At 40.9% G+C, this 18846-nt stretch overlaps 1 protein-coding gene across 2 annotated transcripts in view; it reads right to left on the minus strand.

Annotated features, from left to right (window-relative positions):
* LOC136562105 (protein FAM169B-like) overlaps window positions 1–15334 on the minus strand; it is a 38795-nt gene extending 23461 nt beyond the window's left edge. For both annotated transcript variants that reach the window (XM_066558742.1, XM_066558741.1), the window contains exons 1-3: window positions 15296–15334; window positions 3316–3449; window positions 509–608 (exon numbers count right to left, since the gene is read on the minus strand). In XM_066558742.1, coding sequence (XP_066414839.1) covers window positions 509–608; window positions 3316–3449; window positions 15296–15329 — 268 coding nt within the window. In that variant the 5' untranslated portion in view covers window positions 15330–15334. The remainder of the gene's footprint in view (window positions 1–508; window positions 609–3315; window positions 3450–15295) is intronic.
* Between the last annotated feature and the right edge of the window lie 3512 nt (window positions 15335–18846).

Consider the following 18846-nt stretch of genomic DNA (forward strand, 5'->3'; position numbering starts at 1 on the left):
CACTCCTCACCTAATCTACACACCAGTAGATAGTCCTCACACACCAGTACTGGAAATAAAAGTCAATTAAACCTCGTACTGAAAAAAATATCATAAAGCAAAAAGGAAAAAAAGAATATGAATCAGTAAGAAGCAATACAATTTCATAACTGTATTTTATTGTTTAAGGATTTCAGGATTCTATCCAAACCATAATGTGTTTAAATTTCACATCATTCTGAATTAGAAAAATATTATCCTGTTGAATAAAGTCAAAAAGAATAACAGACTTACCCGAGGAGATTTTTCAGCTATCAGCAGAGTATTTATGCATAGAATTTAAAAGCCCTGATTGTCAATTCTTCCATCTAATCAGCAGCTCACTGACATAAATCCTTGACAGATAAACTGAAACCACTTCATATTCAAAACAAAACCCAGAATATTTAACTACATAAACAAACAGACCATCTTAAAGGTAAAGAAATTACAACTACTCAAATTTTGAAATATTTTGACCAATTCTAACCTGTCTCTTTATCCTTTGGATCAGTTAACAGCAACAGTTTGCAAGTAGGTGTATTTCGGTAGAGAGGGACAAAACACACACAGGAATCTTCAAGTTTAACCTGGAAAACAAACAAGCCCTGTAGCTCTTTGTACTGCAAAGCTCACAAGTACTTCACATATCAGATGCACTTATGACATGTTTTATTGACATGTTTTGTTGACATGCATGGTACAAGCTTAGCACAACACCCTCTCAATCCTCAACTTCAAGGCACTGAAATACACATAATATTCTAATATCATCCATAAGGAAAGTTAATTTAAAAGAAATCAAGCTACTGAAGTTAGTGAAGACCTTAATGCTGACTTGCCCTGGTTAGTACACAACCTGGTTTTGAGCACTGTCACACGCAGACAAATGGTGTTATGAAAGACCAGACACATCAAATGAAAACAAATACAACTTGCACTTCTTACAGCATCCTCCAGCTGAGTAGTTGTGGTGTTTTGCAAACAATGAATCAAGCCTCAGGGTACAGGGAGTATCAAAGCATTAGGGCAGTGCCTGGGCAGTTTATCTTCCAGGCACAGTGAGGGTAGATAATTGGCACAAGGTGGTTAAGCTGAAAGCAAAGCTAAAATCAAAATGCAGCTCTCAAGCTTCTGCTCTTAGACTAAACTTTTAAATGATGTGACACAAACACAAAATTACTGTGCTCAAACAGCTCTATATGCATAGAAATGACGATTTCCATATGAATATTGCAAATGCTGTCATGTAAGTTTAGGTAGAGGCAAAGAGCGTGCATGACTTAGCACAGTATGTACTGTACTTTCCAAAATCTGGTCCATTGTGTATGTGTGGGTGTGCCTCTCTCTCTAATTGCACCCATTTGTCAGTTTGCTATGAAACTCAAATCAGTCACGTGTTACATTTAATATTTCTTGGTACATGGAAGAAATATGAATATGGATTATTCTGGATAACAACTCTAAGCTGAAACCAGTGCTCAGTAGTTGATGAGTGCCAGAATCCTGGAAGCATCTATGCAAACACTGGACTCCAGGAAAAAAAAAAAAAAACAACTTGAAAACTGCTTGAAATCTGTATTCATGAGCTTGCCTAAATCTGGGGATTCAGTTGTTCTTTGCATGCTTCAAACATAACAGCATCAATGTCATTACAGCACCTGGGAGCATTTCCATAATGAAGAGGCCAGGACTACTTCCAATACTGCCATGATTGTTATTTTGTTTGATAAGGTAATGTGCACTTTCACAGGTGTTAACAAGAGCAGCATGAGCCAAGCACAGCTTTGTGTGTGGCTGCTGCCAAGCTGTGGGGCTCTCATCCTGACCTGCAGTAATCCTTGCTATTTGCGTCCTGAATGCTTGACCAAGCCATACCAAAAAGAAGTTCTGTGACCCCAGCAAAGGGGCTGACAGCCACTTAACTCCTGCTAAATAATTATTCACTGCTGCCAGTCCTGCCACTTCAAACCTGCTTTAATTCAGATGCAGAAGGGAAAAAAATGTTTGGTAATGCAGCCATTATTCAAACACCAAAGCCCTCATCCCTCAGGTTCTGGGTCCATAATAGAGTTTGTTAGCTGGGATGTTCACTGGGAATGGGAGTTTTGCCTTATTACATTTGAATTATTTTAGATTACAAAACATCAACATTCATTGAGCTATTTATTATAGACTATAAGGAAAAAGACAATACAGCAAGAACACTACCATTACTTATGCCCTTGACTGGCTGACTGCAGATTAGATTAGAGCTGAATTAAATGAATGCAAAGAGAAATGTGTTGCTATGAGACTCAAATCAGTCATGTGATATGTTTAAGGGCTGGTGACAAGCCACAAAATCGAGACAGTTGTGAATCAAAAGCCAGAAGTCCACCTTTAACTGATCTCAGTGTGTGTGGCTTCTGCAGAAATACACAGAGCACTGCCTGGAATTTTAACCTCTTCTTCCTCCTACTGGAACAGCAAATGAACCTCTGAAAGTACAAGCAGGCATGGAAGGTAAGGACACAGAAGCCCTGAACTGGGGGATCTTTGCATGTTCACTCTGTATTTGGGCCCACAGGCTCCACTAGAGGGCATTAAAAGAGTATTTAAACCCCGTTACATTCCCAGCTCAAAGCCGAAGCTGATCCCACCTGGAACAGCATTTTTCTGGAAACTACTGCATATTATTTGCCTAAATTGCAGAAAAGCTACTGTATTCCAAACATTCATTTTAACTAATCCAATTTCTGCTTTGATAGCACAATAACAGGTACCTCAGCAAACCATTTATGATCTACAAAATGCCAGAATTGAAGGTTTCATAGGTTGACTGCAGTAAAAATATTTAATAGGCCTGTTCAGTCATCTCTATTCTACCCAGGTGTCTTAGGAACAGAATTCCTTTGGGAAAATCCACACTCAACATTACCAATATAAGTACTGGAAAGAATGGAAACAAAAGATAGACTGTATCACAATGCCTGTGTAAACTGCACAGCAGAGGCAGAATACAGAGCAGCACTGTGGTATAAATCTCTATAAAATTCGCTTTTGATTCAGTCCAGTCAGGAGGCAGGTCAAGATGCAAAGTTCACCAGAATACTTCAAACTCTCTTCAACACTCAGACTTGGAGTTTAAACTTATCTCTTATTTACAGCATGCAAATTATTTGAAATAATGCAGGATTTACTGAATTTTTCTGCAATCCAGCCATAGCAGTTTACCCCTATTAGCATATATGAGCACAACCAACAAACTAATCTGCAAGTATCTAACTTGCAGCATGAGAAACATCAGCCTACTACCTCTCCTCTTCCAGGGATGGAAATAACATCAGGAGTGGACAGTGACTTCTTCAAGAGTTTTTCATAGTATGTTTCAGCATCTGCTTGCAGAACCTCTGGATCTCCTGTTATTGTATCAACCAAGTAAAGTCGACCTGGGATTAAAATAAAACACAAGATATTTTTACTTTTTATATTAAATAGAAAACTTAAGTCTTAAAACCTCCCTTTCCCCAGCAGCTGCTTGGTGTGGCTGGGCCCTTAATGATCTCATTAAGGCCTTTTGTATAAGCCTAGTCTAAAATAGTAAGGCTGGTAAAAACCTGCCTGTATGTTATTTTCTGTATGTTATTTACCTCTTGACATGCAACTTTACAAAGCAGAACCATGACAGCATCAATTCACATTTGTCTCCTTTGAATTCAACAAGCACACTCTCAAATTTCTCTAGGTGTAAGAAAATTGCTTTAAAGCTGGAAGAGCTTTAAAAAAATAAATTCTTCAAAACACAGCCTGAGTTTAGCACTGTCCAAAAATATAACAGGGAAAGAATTCCAAAGCTCCCATTCTTTCTTGGAAAACTGCCCCTTTTTGGGTCAGTCTAAGATCTGTTCTTTGTCATTAACTTTTTCCTCCTCCTCTTTGACTAACATCAGTTGGGCACTTTCACAACAATGAAATCATGTAAAAAATTTACCTACACAAGTCTTTCCAAAATAGTAACATCATCTTTTATGCAACATAACTTTGAATCCATGTGACTCAATGCTGGAGGGTATTTGTTAATTGCATGCAAACAAAAATTATATATATATGATGCCTGTAACCTAAATGCAAAGTCCAACTTGGTGTTCCTGAAGGAGCAATAACCTCCTTCTGATCTAACAAGCCAGACTTTCTGGTGGCTCATCACCAGCTCAAGAAAAAGAACATGACAGGAGATGTGTTAGTAAACCAAATAGTGTCCAGCCACTGTTCTATCACAGGAATAAAATAGCTTCAATTCAAGGGGCTTTCAATCAACAATCTGCACCTGCAACTCTTGTAAGCCCACGTGAGGACCAAATCTTCTACCCAGAGCTGTTGTTGGTATCTTAGGTCTGAATCCCATCCCTTTTTAATGATAGTTTGGTCTCACATGGCACCTCCCTCGGTAAATTAAATGTGAAATAACTGCACTGATAGTAAATGGCTGAGACAAGAAATCTTAAAAGGACCAATGCAAGACCCATCTATACTAAGATTAACAAACTAAGAATCATATAGGTACCATACTGAAAGTGATACCTTGCCACATAAAAGCAGGAGCATGGGATTTGTAGTACCAGCTCAGACTATTCACCCATGGTTCCTCCACTCTCCCTCCAGCAGTGATCAGTATCTGATTCCTCAGCAAAAGAAAAAGAATTTTTAAATGCTTAAAATGCTTTAAACACTATTTTCCTGCCCTTTGCAGGCAACCAGCTTCCATCCTGAGGCTTGGCAGCAGAGCTGTGTTCTCAGAATGCTGAAGAGAAGCTGCTCTGTAGATGGGTTTCTAGCATGTTTGTACGTGACAAAATGGGAGAGAAAAGAGCATTGCAGCACCGGCAAGTCAAGTCACATTATAAAATCCCAGGCAGAACTTAAACACCATTGAGCAAAGAACTTATGTCAGGAGAGAAATTAAAGATTATTATTCAAAACTTTGGTAATTCACAAAAGCAAATTTACTAGTAAATTAATCCTTTACAAAAGAGCAGCATGTAAGACTTGAGTTTAGCACAAAGAAAAATATTTGCTGTGCTAATAAATACAGTTCATGAGGTGCTGCTTACAAGGCTCCCTCCTGCCACAGTGCAGCCAATGCAACCTAACAGCACAGCCGAGTTCTCTCCCACTGACCAAAGCAATTGACTTTCTGCTACATAATGTGCTTGTACTCTAAGGTAACAAGGACCACTCAAAGGACAAAATAAGGTCACAGATTAAATAATGAAGCATTAGAAGAAACTTCTGATCAACTTTCCATCAATACAGCTTTGCACAGAAGTAATCTCTTCCTTTAAAAAATGCTTTTAGATTTCCAGTGAACTTGTCTTTCTTGTGCAATACACTGGAAAGGCCCAAGTGAGCTAGGAGCACGTGTTCCTATCCAAACGGAACCAAAAAATTTCTTGTGAAGAAGAAAACTGTAGGTGGGAGAGAGAGACTGAGGCTGTTTTAGGAACAATATGGAACAGAAGTGTCACCTGAATTTCTTTTTATGTTAACTAATGTGTTTCCCATTTTTTCCCCAGTATAAAGTGACAAAATAACATTTACATTGCTGTATATGTCCCTTTTGCATTTCTTTTGTATAGAGGCACAAGAAAAAACCCTCAAAGTCTGTCCATAACTATTGTTACTAGGCATTCAACTAAAGCCATAATTATTGCTGGCTAGCAGGGTGTTATAAAGGTTGCTAAAACAAATGCAAAATAACTTTGTTTTAGAATAAAAGTAGTGCTGTTCTCTCAGGAGTACTTCAGTCTGAGGCCCAATCAACATCTTGGGATACCAAAATTACAACGTTCCAAGGACAGCCTGTTGACCTACTCGGAACTTCAGGATTTTATTTGAATTTCATCTTACCTAGCAGCAACAAAAGAGCACATGGCAGCCAGCCTGCCAGGGCCTTGCCAGCAGCTCCTGCGAGGGGCTCTGTGCACAAAGGGTTACCCAAGGGGAGGAGGGACCATAAAGCAGGAGAGTAAATTTAGAATGAGAGGCCTCCTGCACCAGAAAGATTCCTGACGTTGGGACTGACATCTTAAACAGCCAAAGCTGCTCAACAAGGTCAAGGCATCCTGGAGGTGGATGGTGCAGCAGCAATGACAGGGAGGGGGTGACAGACAGGTACCAGCCTTTGTCTTCTGCAGGGCACCTGCTTTCAGGGCAAAGGACATGGAAGCTTTGCAATTCCACAGGGAAAAATTATCTAGAGGCAAATAAATGAGAAACCCAACGAGCACATTTCCATTTCAGGCGTGCAGAAGAGATTTTAAAGCAAAAACTAGCAGCGCATCTGCTTCTCTCTTTTGTTTCCATGGAGCAGTCTGGGCCACATTCTCAAGCGAGGATGTGCAAGTACATCTCCTCTCACTCTGGTGATCTGTCATCAATTTGCACAAGAATCTGATTTTTTGAAGTGAAAAGCTTCAGCTAAAACCAGCTATAAATATCAGCAGGCACTGCCCATACAACTCAGTCATCTTTAGGAGATTCTACCCTCTAAAACCTCAGCCTAAAATGTCGTACAACTCTGCCATAAAGGAATAAACCAAGGCCCCTGCTTCAGTCCAGACCCCTAAATTCAGCTTTTTCTACTCCCACTGCTATTCTACCCTTTGTCTCCTCCAGAAGAGAGAACTGAATTTCATGGGGGTTTCATCAAGTGGATAAATATCCTCCTTGAAAGGTAAAAGTCAGACAAATTTTACTTTGCTTAGGACCCAAAAAGATCAATATGTGGGAATCCAGATATATCTCACCAGCACACACATGTTCTGCATCAGGTACATAAATGCAATCACAAAATGGGAGACAATATTCTACCCTAATGTAGAATTAATTTTTATGGATTAGAGACAGACCCCCATCACTACAGATTCAGGAAGATTTCATTCTACCAGTTAAAGTTAGCAGGAAATATTTTTCCATGGGCAGAAGAATTTATTCTCAACACAACAGAAAACACATGGTGCATGCAGTCGTATGTGAAATTCCAGAAGTGAAACTACAGACTGTTGTAATGTCCAAAGGTAAAGGACATCCTTCCATCTAATCACATACTTTGAAGTATCTGGTTTTATTCTTGACCATGAAGCCAATACACAATTTACTAAACAAGAGATATTTCCTAGAACCACAGAATGGTTTGGGTGGAAAGTGACTGCAAAGATCATCTCATTCCAGCCCCCTGCCATGGGCAGGGACACCTTCCACTAAGCCCTGTCCAACCTGGCCTTGGACACTTCCAGGGATTGGGGGCATTTGCTTTAATTGTTAAGAATCTTCTATTCCTGCATTCACTTGTAGGTAATTAATACTATTCCCTCAAGCCACCAAAGTTGGTGATGCAGTTTTTTTCCAGACTAGACACAGCACTGGCTTGATTAAGATGCACTGAGGTATTGCTGGTCCTTCCAGGAAAGTCAGACTTGTTGAAATGCCCATTTCAGAGTAAGGGCATTTAGGATGCAGCCAGATTGTAAAGCAAAATACATCAACCTCACTGTAGATGAAGCATGAAAAGTGTTATGTCTGAAGTGAATTAATCATTTATCCTACAACTACTTTTTCATGTTCTACAAACACAGAGAAGGATACTACATGCATCCATTAAGAGCTGTATGTTTACAGAAGAGCCATCAGTCACCACAGGACTTGTATCTGGATTTTGTACATTTGGGCAAATTTGTGAATAATTTTACATGTAAAAATATGAAAAATACCTCAGTCAGATTTCTAGTGGTGTAGGAACAAGTGACATAAAAAGAACTTAACATTTCTAAATTTCAAGTTTCATTATTATTTAATTCAGTTTTGCCATTTCTATGCTTGCAATAGCAGCAATGGCTTTGTTTATTGGCTTTATTTTCATGCCAATACATTTCACAATAACAAAAGAGGGGGGAAAAAAAGAAAGAGAAAACCAAAAAAACAACTTCAGCAGGTTTTAAGTGTTTCTGATGATGTTCTGAGGGGTTTTATCCAAGTATTTTTCTGTTTTTTATTTTTATTTCAAAAACCACTTTGCAATATGAGACACACATGCACCAAAACAAAATGACAGTATATCAGGTCAATATTTAGAAGGGAGTGTTGGAATTAAACCATGCAACTGAGACCAGAAGTCCTAAGATTTATTCTTAACACAGGTGTGTTTTTGTGGCCCCTAACAAATCACTGCATCTTAGACTGGTTCCTTATCAGTTAAGTGTTTCTTATCTACCACTTCAAAGGGTGTGATGTTTTCCTTATCAGTGCCTCTGAAGCCACTATGTAAAATACCAAGAAGTCACATAACATAAATTGTTCTCAGTTCTCCATGGACTGCCACAGCCACACTACAGAAGCACACCCAGGACAGTGTCCAGGATTGAATAACTACTTTTTTTTGCCCTTCTGAACCATACACACGTGACTGAAGTGCCGTCTCTCACCCTCTCACAGGAGCAGGAGCTCTGTGATGAGCAGCAGGGGCTTCACATCAACTCTTCTCCTTCCCTCCCCACGAGCCTGAACAGCTCCAGGCATGTGGTTATCGTTAGACAACCATATTTGTTTAACCTTTCAAAGGAAGGAAGAGGTCTCTGGCACGCTCCCGGGAGTACACGCAGAACCTGACTCCCACATCCTGAATTTAACTGAGCAAATACATGCGAAAAACCCAAATTCTGGTGGAAGTGAAACTGCAGGATCATAACAGCGTGTGGTGGCAGCTGAGCCAGCGGGTGAAAGCAGTGCTGTGGTATCTGTCCAGCACAGCAAGGCAGCTCTGCACCACGTGCTGCACATCATCCATGAAAACAGTGTCCTTCCCATTGCTCTGCTTTCCCCCATTTCCAAGAGAACAAGAACTCTTGAAATATTCACCATGTAGGTTTCAGGGTTGTACGTTTCAATCCCAAACTTCCATTCGTGTATCACTTACTATTCTATCACAACTCAAACGGCCAGAAGGGCTTCAGGAGATAAAACTAAATAAAAGTCTGTCTGTAAACAATCTTCAACTGTGGAATTAATAATTTAAGGCAGAGGGGAAAAAATAATCCCAATCCCACTCTCAATCAAGAAACCTGTTTGATTAAATAGATGAGTTTAGTTATATGTGTCATTACTACAAATTTTGTCACTCAAATGGAGGGCAAACCAAATCCCAGGCACTGCAAACACAGGCTGCTATCCCACTAGCCATGCCATTCCCACAAACACATTTTTACTACTGATTTCAGAAAAGAGAAGAATAAAGCTTTAGGTATATACATACTTTTAGCTGAACATAGATGAGAAAAAGGAAAACACCTTCAACTTTCACACTCTTCCATAAGCTCTGAAGGCCTTCCAAACCTTCTATTACCAGGTCTATAAAACACGTGTTTTTCATTTCCCAAAACTTAAGGTAATCCACAATTTTTGAAATGGAAAAAAATAGACGAGGAAATTAAATAATTGATTTAATTATTTAGCTTTTTAAATAAAAATACTTAGCTGAAACCACATTAATTAAAATGTTTTGAAGGCTAGAAAAGCAAGTGCATATTGAGGGGAATCATGTAATGGTGACTGCATACTGAAGGGGTATTTCCTCCACTCTAGCCTGCATAAGTCCCATAATGAAAGTTCCAGCAAATAGGTTCCAACTATATCTGTTTCTTCTCAGATGGCTCTTTAGCAGTGTTACACTCACAAATATAAATCCACATCCAACTCATAGTACAAATAAACTAAAATACATCTGTGTAAACAGGCTACCCCTGTCCTATTACACACACAATGCACATCTGGACTGGCACGTTTAGCACAAAGTTTTAACCCAATGTAATTGAAAAAAGCTGAGGTATTACAGCCCAGAAACAGACTTCACAAATAAAAAGTGCAGCGTACTGTTAAACCATGGAAGTGCTACCAGCTATAGCTATGACATATCAGAATTCATACTTCTGCACATTTAACTTTGTTTTTCACAGAGCTTAGATGTAAAAAAGAAAGAGGCAGCTTACAGAATAATTCAGGGGAAAATGCAGTGCTGGAGAAAAGGGAGATTCAGGACTGCCATTAATTCAGGCTTTGAGGTTCATGTTCACATCAGGTTTTCCAAAGAAAATTCTAATGATTCAAGGTGACTGCTGCTAATACCTCTGAATTTGTGAACATCAGCATCAAGTTCTTAATAAATACTGGTTTTCATACAATCAAGAAATGGGCAGAACTGTTCCTGGAAAAGTCTAACTTTGATTACTGAAGGCAGAGGTATGGACTTTGGAATTATAAAATTATTCAGGTGGGAAGGGACCTTAAAGATCATCAATTCCCTGCCATGGGCAGGGACACTTTCCACTATCCCAGGCTGCTCCAAGCCTGGTCCAAATTGGCTTTGGAGTTTTCCAGGGATGGGGCAGCCAAAGCTTCTCTGGCATCAAACTTGTCTTTTCTTGCATATGGAAGCAAATACTCAAATGGCAAGAATTTGTCAACTTAATTATTTGCCTATCCCCTAAACAAAATAAAATACACAAGCTCTCCAGAACAACTGGAAAGAGGCTGATTTGAAGGAAAATGGCAGGAAAGATTCTGTGAACAGCAGATCTTTTATGAAGCACAAATGCAAATGCAGACAGTGGCGATTCGATCCTCTACAAAGATGGAAGGTAGAAAGGAGGATGCATTGCTCCAAAGTCCTCCTGTAACTTGAGGAAAAAGAGGAAAACAATGACTCCCATTGTGATGAACACAGAATGGTGAAATGGCAGGAAATGACAACTAAATTCGACAAATGGTCTAGCAGGGAGATGAATTCATCCCACAGGGAGAAGTCAGGCAGACTGACAGGACACTTTCAGAAAATGGCTGTGTTTGAATAATTAAAAGTTATTACTGAAACACACACAGGCACCAGGGCTAGGATTCAGGTACCACATCAAATACATTTCCCCTTTACTACCATCATCCAAAGGAAGTGTGAGAAACCTAAAGCCACGCCACACACAGCCCTTAACATCACCTCATACAAACCACAGCAGAAAGTGGCACACCAGGAGTACCTGAAAGCCCTGCTTTGCAATCAGAAAGGACAATATTCCCCAAGCAAAAATGTAGCAATAAAATGTGAGACAACTGTCTGGATTTTCAGAGATACCAGCTTCAAATGCCACATAATTTGACTGCAAATACTTTACATCTGACAGGCCTACTGCTCCCACCAGCAGAGAGCATAAGTCTGCCTAAGAATGCCTAGCAGCCTTTCTCCAAATTACTTGCAAGGACCAATTTGCACAGCCAGAATAATTTCAAAATAAAACAATTAATTGGGGCGGGGGGGGGGGGGGGGGGAGAAGGAAAGAAACAAAAACCAAAATCCCTTCCCCCACTAATTTCGACTTTGCTAAATTTATTACGTGGCTGCAAATTAATACATCACCTGCATCAGCAATCACAAGGCTGTCTCAGAACCTGCTTTAATAAACAGCTGCCAGTAGCGGAGGAAATATGTAAACATCACTCTTGTTTCTCTGTGCCATTGTGTCAGCTATTCTACATGTCTTTGAAGGTGCTCCAAAATCAGCATGGCTCTGCTTTTCCCTTTTTCTCCTTTTGGGAGGAGGAAAAAGCAGAGAAGGAAAGATAGGCTGGCAACAGAGGGCTAACTCTGTGCTTGCTGTGCTCTTGATAGTGAGGCTCAGTGTGTTCAAATTCAGTTTACACAGGCTCTTCTGTAAGGACAAAAGAAACCACTGCTGGTGGTTAAAAATGCAAAAGGTTTTGATTGCAATTGCTTGACAATCAGCCAAAGATATGACTAGGGGGAAAAACACAGCAAGGCAGCTATGACCAGAATGGAAGAAACAAGGAAAAACACATGGCTCGACTTCAGAGCAGAAAATTGACTTAGGCTTTGCATAAACGACAGCATACCTCCCAGCCTGCCTTATCCACAGTCTGCCTGGAATGGGAACATGTAGGCTAAAAGCAGAGCCTATTAAAAGGCATAATGTTTCTAAACGGCATCTGTTACATCCTAATAAGCATTACTTAAAGGACACAGGCCTTAAAATTGCTACCAAACGTGCATTTATCTGAAACTGCTGCAAGGCAATCGTTACCACAGTGTCACATGACACCACTGGAATCTGAATAATAGAAAATGTTTTTATTTAGTTTGGCTTGAAATCATTATGCAGGAAAAATATGGAGGCACTTTCTGAGATTTTGAAACTGTGCAACTTCACAGGAATGAAACACCAGCAAGAATTACATCAGCGGAGCCATTTGCCATCTGTTGTCAGTAATACTATAAAGCCCAGCCACCAGACAGCAGTTTCAAAGGTTACAAACACAGCATTTTTAAGCATCCACAGACCTCTGGGTAACCGAGCAGGACACAGTTTCCTTCAGAGATATGTGCAACCTGAGGGTCTGCCAATCATTCTGCAAAGACAACACGCCAGAGCTGGGAATTGCCAGGCGAGGCGTTTGGAAGTCTCTCAGTATGCAACCTTTACACAATGTGGCAAACACATACCAGCCTCATCACGTAGGTTCCCATAACGCACCCGCAGCCATAATGCCTGCACACCTCCCACTTGCAAATTGAAACCGGCCAGACTTTCTCCTGTGCTGTTTGTTTTCCCAAACTTTCCCTCAAGGGAAGGAGTGTGTGCACTGAAATGCTGCAATGGAAAGGGACTCTGGTTTGTTTGCTGGGTTTGGGCTGTAATTTTCCTTTGAGGGAAGGATTTGGGATTTTGTTCCCTGATTTCTTTTCTTTCTAGACCGTAGCTACATATTTATGTTAAAGACAGCAAGGTTTCAACAACTTGCCTTAGCTGTGGCAATGTTATGGCAGCCCTTACCTCTTATGTACACACAGTCTGAGTAAAATTCTACCTGTTCCATACATGAGATTTTAGTTCCACTGTAGGAGTCTGGCTGTTAATCAGTCTCACCTTAGAGCTCTGAGAAGCTTTTTTAGTTGCAGAGACCACATTCCTGACAGTGCCTATGTACTACCTGAATTTTGTGTTTCCACCTTCCAGGCTGTTGACCTCCTTCCTATAAACTGCTTAACATGGATTTCATGGAGGCCAGGGAGATTTCCATCTTCCTAGAGAGACAGATGGAAATTTAAGGCTTCATTAATGCAATTGCCAAACTAGACATACAGGTTTCTCATCCACTATTTCTCAGGCTCCAGAGCTGCATATACGTGGTTGCTCACTGTTTCTGTTAGGTGGTTAACACATACAAATCTGCCTTTCAAGGTGTTCTGTAATCAAAATGAATTTGCAAGAAGGCTGAATTTAAAACAGGTACCTCAAGTTCTAGGTCAACAGCTGGCCTGCTTCTCAACAGCGAGGTTTGCCTGGGACCTGTAAAGGGGCTTAGAAACCTGGAAGTGTAAACATTCTTTCCCTGTGAAAAACAGTTACAGAAACAGCAATCAAGACCGAGTTGTAGCATCTCAATAACAGCACAACATGAACTGAAAAGCAATATTTGCACAAGAGCTAATGGCTGACTCTATGTGCTCTTAAAGTGTACTGCATATTCAACTTGCTTATTGACAACTGCTCCATAATTATTTTAAAGATAATCTATGCAATTACACAACCACACCAAAACTCAGACAACACCTAAAAACAACATCAGCTGTCCCAAAAAGGAAGGGGATGGAAGAACAACTATTCTAAACATTCAATCTGAAGGTGATGGAAAAGGGAAAAATGTAGACATTAATCAAATTGCCCAACACTACAATGCTTCCTTGGACATGAAAACCCAAGTTCTATTCATCTAGAGATATTTTATTTAAGAAAATTAGTAGAACTGAGAATCTTTCCTCACTCCCCCAAAAAAACAGCATTATTACAAATGTTTGACTTCCATAAGTGGTTGATAGGAGGGGAAAAATAGAGCAATCTGACTGCAGTGCATTTAGCCATGAGAAGCTAGAGGAACTAATGAACAACATCATTATTTTACTGAAGGGGATGAAGTAGGTGCTTTAGATAAATGGCAGCAACTTAAAATGTGTTTCAGAAGATAAATTCACTTTCTCTCCATTTACCTGCTAGCGTGACAAATTAAGAAAGAAGAGTATAAAAACAGAGCAGGAAGGAAAGCAGTGCAAAAGCTAACTGAGGTGATGCAATGGGCCCTTATCCAAACAAGTGCATGAACAGAGATTGTTGGAAGTCCTCCTAGCCAAACACAAACCCAGAACATTGCACATGCCAGACTCCTCTGGAAATCCATGGTGGAACGTGTACAGAAGATCCACCTATGCTAAAATCACGTTCCTTACCAAGCACTGGGAGCTTGGCCATTTGGGAACTGACACGATGTCTGCTCATTTCAAAGCACTGTAAATCCACCAGGTACTGAAGGGCTGAGTTCTGCTGGGCAGAGCAGCTCTTCATCCACTAGAAATACCAGCAAATCAACTCCTGCTGAAAGGAGATGAGGGGAGAGTGGCTTTTTCACAAAGAAGTTCATCCTCTATGTCCATGTGCTTCTTGTTCTAGTCACCTCATCAATAGCAAATGAATACTTTTAAAAGGAAGGGTACTATATAGTATATGTATAAAGTAATATATTTGTATACTAGACTTTGTACACTACTTTGCAGTATACAAAGCCTTTTTCATCTCAGCACCAAAACAGTCCAACTATTTTTGTGTAGTCAAGAACCAATGTGTTTACTGCTCCTTTGTCCCTGTTAAACCTTGCTGCTTTTGTTAAACCCTGGTTTTTGCTCAGTTTGGGTAAACAGCTGCCGATGGTGCTTTTGAAAATGAGTATTTTTATGCAGTGTTCCCAATGCTCCTTAATGGCTGAGTACTTGAGATCAACTGATCTACAGGTGGATCTGATCCACCTGTGCTGAGACCCCAAAAACACACTGCAAACAGGAGCTCGGGGATCATCCTCTCCCCAGCATCACCTGCCGAGCCATAGCGGGCAGGACCCACCAGGCCGGCTCTCTCTGGGCAGGCTTGGACCAGCCGTACACCTGGAAAAGTCACCTGGACGCTGGGAAATGGGAAAATAAACCCTGCACCACCTGCTGTGGGTGACCCTGCGCGCAGGGCTCGGGCTGTCCGCCTCCCCCGGGCGCTGCCGGGAGCGCGGCCGTGAGGGGCCCGGCCCCACCGGGGCACGGCCGCAGGCGACCGGGCAGAGCTTCCCTGGCCAGCCCCAAGCGTTTCGCGGCGTCTCGGCCGCCCGTGGCCTCCCCGAGCCGCCTCCTCCCTCTTACCCGCGGCGGCTCTTCCTCCTGCCGCGGCCGCCATCACTTCCTGCGGGGCGGCGCGGGCAGCCCTGGGGGCGGGCCGGGCCCGGGATGGGGCTGAGGGGACAGAGGAGGCCGGAAGGCGGGGAGCAGCAGGGACCGTGGCCAGAGAGGCGAGGGGAGCCTGGAGAGGCCGGCTGTGGGCTCGGGCAATGCCCACAGGCTCAGAGAGTGCCCACAAGCACAGGGAATGCCCTTAGGCTCAGGGAATGCCCACGGGATCGGGCAATGCCCACAGGAATGCCCTCAGGCTCGGGCAATGCCCTCAGGCTCGGGCAGTGCCCTCAGCCCCCGCCATCAAGGCACGGCCTTGGGAGAGGGCAGGCCCACGCTGCATCTGAACGCAAGAAACTCCGACAAAAATCTCAAATTGTTTCTTTTAAAGGCACGGAATAACAAACCATAAACCTAGCGCCATTTTGTGTTAATGCGGGTGGCATGAGGCAGAAGGTTTATGAGGGGAAAATAACTGGGTTGCATGTACCCTGCTAAGTCCTTTCTCCCTATTATAAACAAAAAATTAAATTTAAAAACCTGTCCATACACAGCCATTAGTTTTGCTAATACTGCAAGAAGACCAGAACAGCCACTCAGCAGCTTGGCTATATTCAACTCATATTCAGTTGCAATTTTCCCCATAAAAATAGGTATATACCAATGGATTCAATTGCTGAAGAACTAACATAAATAATCAAACAACATGAAATGCATGACAATTTCTATCCAAAACCAGACCCTGGCACAGCTTGCCCAGAGAATCAGTGGCTGCCACATCCTTGGAAGCCAGGTTGGATGGGGTTTGGAGCACCTGGGATAGTGGAAGGTGTCTGCCAAGAAAACCCTGAGTGAAACTACCATTATATATTTTTAAATTTACCATTTCTATGGATTTTGTTGTAGAAGAGGCCTCTTTCCACAAGGAACAGTGAGCTTTACACTGAAATGTTTGTGTCCTCTCTTTCTGTGACACTGCTTTCTATCTACATAAAGACCAGCCTCAGTCTTTCCTGAGGACCATTTATTTTTATTAGAATGGAAAAGAAATATGGAGTTTTAGATCCTGAAAATTCTATTTAAAGTCCCATTATAGTTTAGTGTTAAATAGCATAACAGCTTGATTTCTCCCTCCTCTCATTAAGTGTTGAATAGCTGAGATAAAAATTGAAATATATTAAACACTTCCACTTCAAAGTTTAAAACACTGGTCAGTGCCTGCCCAATAACAAGAAATAAAAGAAATATATATAAGTAATAATAAAAGAGATAAAAATTAAAGAGCTGTTTCTAAATGAAGGGCCATATTCTGTTCTTCTTGCCATCTACTAAAAAGCTACTTAAGCAGTGTGCTGCCAGCTCTGCAGTGTGGTCAGAATACATTTGCAGAAAATATATTTTTCTCTTACTCAGCAGCAGTTCAAACAATTTTTGAATGTATCAGACAAATGTGCAGAAAAATATTCAAGGTGATAACCAGGATTTTCATAGTTGAGTTGCTTCCATTTCTTCTCTACCTCAAGATGAGTGCTGTGCCAATCACATCCGGGTGTAGCAAGAAGAAAAACAACCAGTGTTTAGCTGAGTCAGCTGTGTCTGTGACTTGCCTTCAAATAGCAAGGGCTTGGGTTCTTAATTATGGATGGGGAGATTAATTTGCACTGACCTCAAATATCCAGTGACCCTCAAATCCATTGTTTTGGGCACAGATACCCATGGGAGTGCTAATATTAAAGTTCCAATCATACTTTAACAAAAACTTCAAGAGTGGCTTCAACTTCAACTGAAGAAATGTTAGGGGAAAGAAAAGGTTTCATTTCATCTCTGAATAATTTCTGAGTAAGGCCTAATTCAAATCTCTCAATTCTTTTTTAACTGTGTGGCACAGCTGCAATAAATGCATTATTCCTCCAAGTATACTACCATGCACACAAAGCTTGGGAATATGAGCAACCAATTAAATCAGTGCAAAATTTAATTTCGGTGGTCTCTGTCAAATTCCGGTTTACTTAAACCACTGGCATTCCTCCCACACTTGCACAAGCATTCACCAACACTGAATCAGAATCAGGTCTCAGAACCTTTACTTCCAATTCAGCAAACATCAGCTTAAGAAAAGGGACTAACTTAACTATTCAAGACAATACTTCTCCCCCCGTACAAATTTCTATCAGCTTCTTCATAAAGGCTTAGTGAATCAATCTTTGCTACTCTGTATTTCTTTTCTACTCCCTTTTGCCAGCTGTAAAAACTTTAAAAACTAGTACTACATTCCAAAAAGATCATATCAGTTGTTACAGAGTGCATGGAACTAATAGACTTACATCTCCCCTCTGGAAGAATATCTCATGAAATACCTAATATTTTACAGCATTCAAGCAATACCCTTCATATATATATATATGTATAAAGCAGCTCTCATGTCCCAAAGAAAATAGAAATTCTCACTCTGGAAATTAATTAAGACTTTAAATCTTGCCTTATTCCTTACAAATTCTTTGTTCATTAGACCATCCTGTATTTGGATTTTTTTTCTTAAAAAAAACCAGCACAAATCAAAAATAACTATGAGAAGACTGGTATATGATTGCCCTGTTCAGAATAATAAGAAGTGTTTTAATGACTGGTCAAGCATAAAAAATAATGGATAAGAGTCTTTGACATAGGAGCATGAAGGACTGTAGGATTTTAAAAGTAATTCAGTGCTGCCAGTGGCAGATTCTGCCTTATTTAAAGCTGTTCTGTTTCCCCAGTAGAAGCTACTTCAGCCCCAGCAGCCAGCAAAAGTTAATTCTGCAAGTTGTGTTAGGGGAAGAAATGGACGGTGGACTCAGAGTCTTTTAAATAAAGAGAATCCACACATCTTTTTGTGTCTCAGCACAGGATGATTTAAATGACAGACACAGGTCATGGCTCCAAACCTCATTCAGCCACCACCCAACCCAAGGGATTTCTTCAGGGATTTTTCTTTTTTTCCCTAAGGTCTCACAATTACCAGCTCTCTTGAGATAATATAGTGGCTTTCTATTCTTAGCTTATTTCTCCCCTCCCTCTCTCTCTCTCTCTCTCTCACACACACACACACACACATACACACACACACACACTTCCTACTCAAAACAAGACCCAGTGAAACCCTCTGCCCACATAGTTATAATTCCCAAGAGAACTTGCATATGCTTTTGTTTTGGGCAGTGACAATGTGCATATGTTTTGATTTCAGGCCCCCCCCATTGGCTCTCAGGCTCCACTTTAATGAAGACAGACCAGCTATTAAACTCACCAGTTTCAGCAAGCTACAACCCAGCTTCCAGAGTTCTTCTGACCTTGCAAGTTGGAGTGAGATTTTCTAACATGTTGCCTGTTAAAGGGTATTACAGAGTAAATGTTTTGGGTTAGGAAATACACACATTTTCCTGTTGGTGTTTGGTTTGAAAAGTGTAAGTCAGATAAGTGCTGTGAAGAGGAACAGTAAAGTTACCCCTGAGCTTACATTAGTAAGGAAAAGTCCAAGAACAGTGGAA

This window comes from Molothrus aeneus, chromosome 13 (assembly GCF_037042795.1).
Source record: "Molothrus aeneus isolate 106 chromosome 13, BPBGC_Maene_1.0, whole genome shotgun sequence".
NCBI classification, from domain to species: Eukaryota; Metazoa; Chordata; class Aves; order Passeriformes; family Icteridae; genus Molothrus; species Molothrus aeneus.